Consider the following 7500-nt stretch of genomic DNA (forward strand, 5'->3'; position numbering starts at 1 on the left):
TTTTGCAAAAAAAAAAAAAAAAAAAAAAAAAAAAAAAAAAAAAAAAAAAAAAAAAAAAAAAAAAAAAAAAAAAAAAATTCGTGAAATATTTTTCAGTATTTTCACTGTATCTTGGAAAATTGCAGATCGTTTGAAAGACTTGATTATATTGTTTACAAACATGAGGTTTGTTGATTGGACTTTTGTAGTTGCGTGATATTGTGCCAGCCTGAATAGATGGCGTCACAAAACATAGCCTTTGATAACTTCCATTAAAAAAAAAAAAAAAAAAATTCTTAATAATTAATCAATGAGGCTAAATATGGAAGTACAGAAAAAGAAATTAAAAAAAAAGAAGGAAGTTATGATGTAATAGAATGTATTACATTGATTTGGGAGTACGGAAGTAGATGAGATTTTCCGGATTTTAAAATCATTGTATTGTTTTTATTTTTCTTGGTAATTAATCAATTGGTCTAAATGTGGAAATACGGAAAAAGAAATTAATTCAAAAGTATATCATAACTGAAAAAAAAAGATGGAAGTTATGATGTAATAGATTAGGGAATACGGATAAAGATGAGAATTTCAGAATTTTGAAATGTTTAGATTCCTTTTCTTTTGTTTAATAATTAATCAATTGGTCCAAATATGGAAATACAGAAAAAGAAATTAACTCAAAAGTATATCATAACTAAAAAACGGAAGAAAGTTATGACGTAATAGATTAGGGAATACGGAAGAAGATGAGAATTTCAGGATTTTTAGATTGCTTTTCGTTTTCTTGATAATTAATCAATTGGGGCAAACTTAGGAATACTGAAAAATATAGGAAATAAAACTGGCAGAAAGAAGAAGTTTATGATGTAATAGAATGTAGCACATAAATTGGAGAATACGAAAAGAGATTAAAATTTAAGTGATGAAAGATGAAATATTTCTGTTGTGTTTCCCACAGATGATCTTTGGCGATTTTCATTGACTTCATTCTAACAGCTGGAAGAGTTCGCGGTCCATTGCCACGTTAATCAGACCGTAAAGGTTTTGCGTAGAATAATTATGTGGTACTTCTCATCAATGCTGCAACCTGGTGTTATTGTCTAATAAAAGACTACTCATATATACTGTATGTATGTATATCTATCTATATATATATATATATATATATATATTATATATATATATATATATATATATATATATGGGTGTGTATATATATCTGTATCTATCTATATATCTATATATTTATTTTATATATATATATATATATATATATATATATATATATATTTATATACATATATATATATTTTATATATATATATATATATATATATATATATATATTTATATATATATATATATATATATATATATATTATATATATATATATATATATATATATATATATATATATATATATATATATATATATAATAATATTATATTATATTAGTGTCCGCAACCTTGCAAAAATGACGGGTAAATATGAAGTGAGAGGATTATTGATTAACGAAGAATATCAATCCATGCTTTCATTAATTATAATGGCAAAATTGGGATGACCCAATAGATAATAATAATAATAATAATAATAATTATAATAAACAATAGTACAAATAGTGCCTCAAAGGAATATTGTGATAGATATTTTATTAATTAATGCATTAATATTTAGTACTCCCCCGAGAGTTCAAACCTATGAAACCGGCTTTTTCAAAGCCAAACTTAATTAGTGACGTCAACTCCCACATAAATATTTGTGCTTTTCATGCGTAGGTCATGTCTGGCTCTTTTGTTTCAACTCCCCTATTACCCTTAACGACTTGCACAAGCATTCGACTTTAGCTGTACCCTTTCCGTAACCTTATTAAGCTTATTTGTATTTCCCCCCCTCTCTGTTTTTTTTCCCGTTTCCTTTTGTGAGCCTTTGTTTTGCATTTTTAAGGCAGATTTCATGCCCGCCAGACGCACTGTTATTGGAATTATGTTCACGGTTCAAAAAAAAAAAAAAAAAAAAAAAACACACACACACATTGCCCTGCTTACCGATGGCAAGTCTTGAGAAGCATTGATGCATACTTGGAGTTTCCGGGGAACTACTGTAGATGTCTTAGATTATTTGATTATTATTATTATTATTATTATTATTATTATTATTATTATTATTATTATTATGCCTTTCCTCACTGGGCTGTTTTTCCCTATCGGAGCCCTTGGGCTTATAGTATCTTGCTCTCCTAACTTGGGTTGTAGCTTGGCTAGTATTATTATTATTATTATTATTATTATTATTATTATTATTATTATTATTATTATTATTCACATGAGCCAGGATGAGATGCCTATTCTATCCAGCCTAACATTTCCTCATGGCAGAATTTTAAATTGGTTAAGGTAGAAAAATAGATATCAATATTACATATATATATATATATATATATATATATATATATATATATATATATATTATATATATATATGTATATATGTGTGTGTATATATATAATGTACACATATATATATATATATATATATATATATATATATATATATATATATATATGTATGTATATATATATATATATATATTTATATATATATATATATATATATATATATATATATATATATATATATATATATATATATATATATATATATATATATATATGCGTAAAAATCACAGGGAAACGTGATGCTCAGATGCAGAAGAACCACAGGGAAAATGAAAATACAGAATATACACTTGAGTCCTGACTAGTTTCGTGATACTTCCTCAGAGGACTGATTTATTGAGAGAGGTTTCTTACATTTTATAGGGAAAGCAAAAGTACGAACATACATATAGAAATTTAGAGAACAATGACACTCCCTTACCCTCTACCTGGGCTTGACTCAGGTGTGCGTAGGAGGAGTCCGAAAGCTCGTTAGACACCTGCTAAAAAGGGTCATTTCTAGTGGCGGGTATATTCTTGTTTTTCTTCTTATTTTACTTTCATTACAGTTATTTATATGTCAATGCGGTAGCCTTATCTATATAAATACATAAGCAAAACATACACAAAATTACAAATATATATACATATATATACATACATATACACATACATATATACATATATATATATATATATATATATATATATATATATATATATATATATATACATATATATATATATATACATATACATACATACACACACATACATATACATATACATACACATACACATATACATACATACAGATACAAATACATATACATATACATAAATACTTACACATACACATGCATATACATATACATACACATACACATATACATACATATACACACACATATATACATGTATACATATATACACATACATACCTATGCATATATACATTTATATGTATACAACATTAATATCATAAACATATAATCATGTATATATCAATACTTATATCTAGCATAACACTATATAGTGCCAATAAACTTATGCATACTATATAAAATAATTGTTTCTTTTAATGAATGGTAGCTTAGGTCTAAATATTAATTTCACACCGTCGTTAATTATTCACAATACATTCAATTCTACATTAAGTGGTTAATGTTTTTTTATATAGTTTACAAATCTCTTTACATATAAAGGCGTCGAGTTTATACATTCCATGACCAATATTCAAGTTGTTTTCAAAGGTTTCTTTTATGAAACTGGACTCTATGATGTTTCTTTCTACTAAGTTATTTGAATGAACCAATTTCTTTGCACCTGACCAATTAATAGGGTGATTTTTATCTCTAACGTGGGCAAAGAGTGCATTATTATCTTGAGCATACCTGACACTTTTCTTATGTTGTTCAATTCTCTTTTCTAGGGCTTTACCAGTTTGACCAATATAGTATTTTTCACAAGCATTGCATGGAATACGATATACACATCCCTTGGTAATGTCAGGAGAATTCTTTATTAAGGCTGTTTTTATTGTATTTTTACTCTTAAATGCTACATTTACATTGAAGTTTTTTAACAGTTGGGGAATTTCTTTAAATGAATCACAATAAGGTAGTACAAGTAAATTTTGTGTGTTATAGTTTTTTCTGTTATCATTACCGAAAAAAGTCTTTTTTGCTGTTCTTAGGGCATCATCTAATACAATTTCAGGATACTTTAGTTTTTTACCTATTGCTCTAATACCATTTATTTCGTCATCAATATATTCAGGGCTGCAGACTCGGAATGCTCTTAAAAACATAGAAGTAAATACAGATTTCTTAACTTTGTTGCCTTGGTTTGAGTAATAATGGACATATGCCGAGATATTCGTTGGCTTTCTGTATACACTGAACTTGAGACTATTATTACATCTATGTATGCGACAATCCAAAAAAGGTAGGGTACAATTATTCTCCAGCTCCATAGTGAAATTTATTGATGGTACCAAACTATTCAATCTAAGAAGAAAGTTATCTAAATTTTCATTTCCTGGCCACACACATATTATGTCGTCAATATATCGAAACCATTTTACATTATTAGGTATGATGTTATTTACGATTCTGCTTTCAAAAAATTCCATGTATAGATTGCTCAATACTGGGGATAAAGGGTTTCCCATAGCCATACCAAAAGTTTGTGCATAAAATCTCCCATTGAATTCAAATTTACAATCTTTTATACATAATTTAATTAATTCTATTAAAGTGTGTATGGAGAATGGTAGATTCAATTGTCTATTATCTAATGTTTCAGATAAAAATTCCAACATGTCATCAATAGGTACTTTTGTGAATAGTGAGACTACATCAAAACTGACAAGCCTACAGGTACTGTTGATCTGTACTTCATTCAGTTTGTTAATCAAGTCTACATTATTTTTTATATTTGAATATGAGATGGTGCCAACTAAAGGATTGAGGATATTCACAAGGTACTTAGATAATTTATATGCTGCTGAAACTAGTCAGGACTCAGGTGTATATTCTGTATTTTCATTTTCCCTGTGGTTCTTCTGCATATATATATATATATATATATATATATATATATATATATATATATATATATATATATATTATATATATACACACACACACACACACATATATATATATATATATATATATATATATATATATATATATATATATATTTATATATATATATGATACAATATAAATGTGTGTATGATATATATATATATATATATATATATATATATATATATATATATATATATATATATATATATATATATATATTTATATATACAGAAATGTTTATATACGTATGTTATATACTTTATATATACATGTTTGTATACGAGTGCGCGCGTAAGTGTAATCCAAAATTGAAAATTTTCAACCCACGCATGAGGAAACTGCAAACGTATTTTTAAACAAATATCCCACGGCGAGGTATCTGAACCCAAGTGACACTAATATCAGGCCTCGTGATCTGTGAGATGTGAGGTCACCCTCATTAGGAGGGGCAGAGCGGAAGTCTGCAGAAGGAAGGCCCTTCTGCGGATCAAGGTGTGAGTTACGGCTCCGAGTAACGTTCCGTGGCGAGAAGCTGCGGTTCGGTCAGGCGGAGGAGGCACCGACGATGACTTATATATAGCGTTGGCTCAACTTCATTTCCACGGGGATATTTTCATTGGTTTTTGGTTTTTTGTTTTCATTTATGTAGTTTTTTGGGCTATGTTGGGTAATTCAGTTCTTTCGTTTATTTTTTTCAAATTATTTTTTATTGTATTTTTTGAGGTTTTAGCTCCCTTTTTTCACTAATTTTTTATTTTTTACAATGCAGTTGTTGAGCAGTTCTTTTATATAGCATTGCCAACCTTCTTGCTTATCTTGATTTCCATGTGAATGATTTCACCGTTTTCTCTCTCTCTCTCTCTCTCTCTCTCTCTCTCTCTCTCTCTCTCTCTCTCTCTCTCTCTCTCTCTCTCTCTCCAGTTATGCAGTTGTTGGACTATATAATATGTAGTGCAGTTTTTTTTAAGTCTTACTGTATCCTACGAGGTTTCTAATCTATTTTTTTTTTTTTTTTTGTTCACTAGTTTCTTTTCAGTTATGTAGTTGGAAGTCTATATGGGTATTTCAGTTCTTTCTCTCTCTCTCTCTCTCTCTCTCCAGTTATGCAGTTGTTGGACTATATAATATGTAGTGCAGTTTTTTTTAAGTCTTACTGTATCCTACGAGGTTTCTGATCTATTTTTTTTGTTCTCTAGTTTCTTTTCAGTTATGTAGTTGGAAGTCTATATGGGTATTTCAGTTCTTTCGTTATTGTTTTTAAGTCTTATTGTATTTTACGGGGTTTCTAGCCTAATTTCATGTGAGTGTTTGCTTTTCGTTTGTCGAATCAGTTATGTGTTTCAGGACCTATTTGAATGTTTAATTTCTTTCCCCTTTTCTCCATTTATTCACCTCCTATACCATAGTTATTTCTTTTATTTTTATTTTTTCATATTCGTTGACCTCTGCCTGTTAATCCTTTTTCATATTGGTATTTATTCATATCAGGTCTTCACCTAACATTTTAGCACTTTTTCGGAATTTGACCTTTACCGTACAGTAACTACTTTTCTCATTCTTGTCGTTTTACTTCCTTTAATTTATTTTTTTATGGTACTGTACAAAATGGGTTTATATTATTTTTTATGCCTAATCTGTATAATCGTTTACACACACACACACACACACACACACACACACACACACATATATATATATATATATATATATATATATATATATATATAATACATATATATATGTATATATACACATATATATATATATATATATATATATATATATATATATATATATATATATATATATATATATATATATATATATATATATATATACTGTATATATAATCTATGCCTATTGACGCAAAGTGACTCGATTACATTTCGCTGATATTCATACTTAGCAATTAGAAAGTGCATGCATGCGTAAGTACTGTACGTTATTGCTCGGACCCTCCTCCCTTAATGCTAAGTACAGTAGCGGGCGAAGTAACGCCTTAGTGAAGTCCTAACCACACGTCCTTACCATATGTTTCCTGAGCTGAAACTTTTTCTTTTTTTTTTGTATTATTATTCTCATTATGTGTCTTTGCTTATTCTTCGTCCCTTAATCGGATTTGTTCAGTGTTGCTATCTTACGCTCTTCTTGTCTCCTACTTCCATTTACTTTTTTTTTTTTTTTTTTTAGCGCTATTTTCTCTTAGGTTCTACTTACATATTCTCTATTTCATCCCGTTTTTCATAACTTCCGGATGTTTTTATCATATTTCTTCTCTTCATACATGTTCTCTGTTCCATCCCTTTTTTCATAACGTCTAAATGTTATTCTCATATTTCTCCTCTTCATCCATGTTCTTTATTTCATCCATTTTTTCATAATTTCTTAATGTTATTATCATATTTCTTCTCTTCATACATGTTCTCTCTTTCATCCCTTTTTTCATAACTTCTAAATGTTATTCTCATATTTCTCCTCTTCATAC

General features: G+C 28.0%; 1 protein-coding gene across 1 annotated transcript in view; it reads left to right on the forward strand.

Moving 5' to 3' along the window:
* The first annotated feature begins 160 nt into the window (after positions 1-160).
* The window catches only part of LOC137657331 (uncharacterized), a 12256-nt gene continuing 4916 nt past the window's right edge, over positions 161-7500 (forward strand). The window contains exon 1 of the mRNA XM_068391665.1: positions 161-165. Within this exon, the coding sequence (XP_068247766.1) occupies positions 161-165 (5 nt within the window). The remainder of the gene's footprint in view (positions 166-7500) is intronic.

This window comes from Palaemon carinicauda, chromosome 18 (genome assembly GCF_036898095.1).
Source record: "Palaemon carinicauda isolate YSFRI2023 chromosome 18, ASM3689809v2, whole genome shotgun sequence".
NCBI classification, from domain to species: Eukaryota; Metazoa; Arthropoda; class Malacostraca; order Decapoda; family Palaemonidae; genus Palaemon; species Palaemon carinicauda.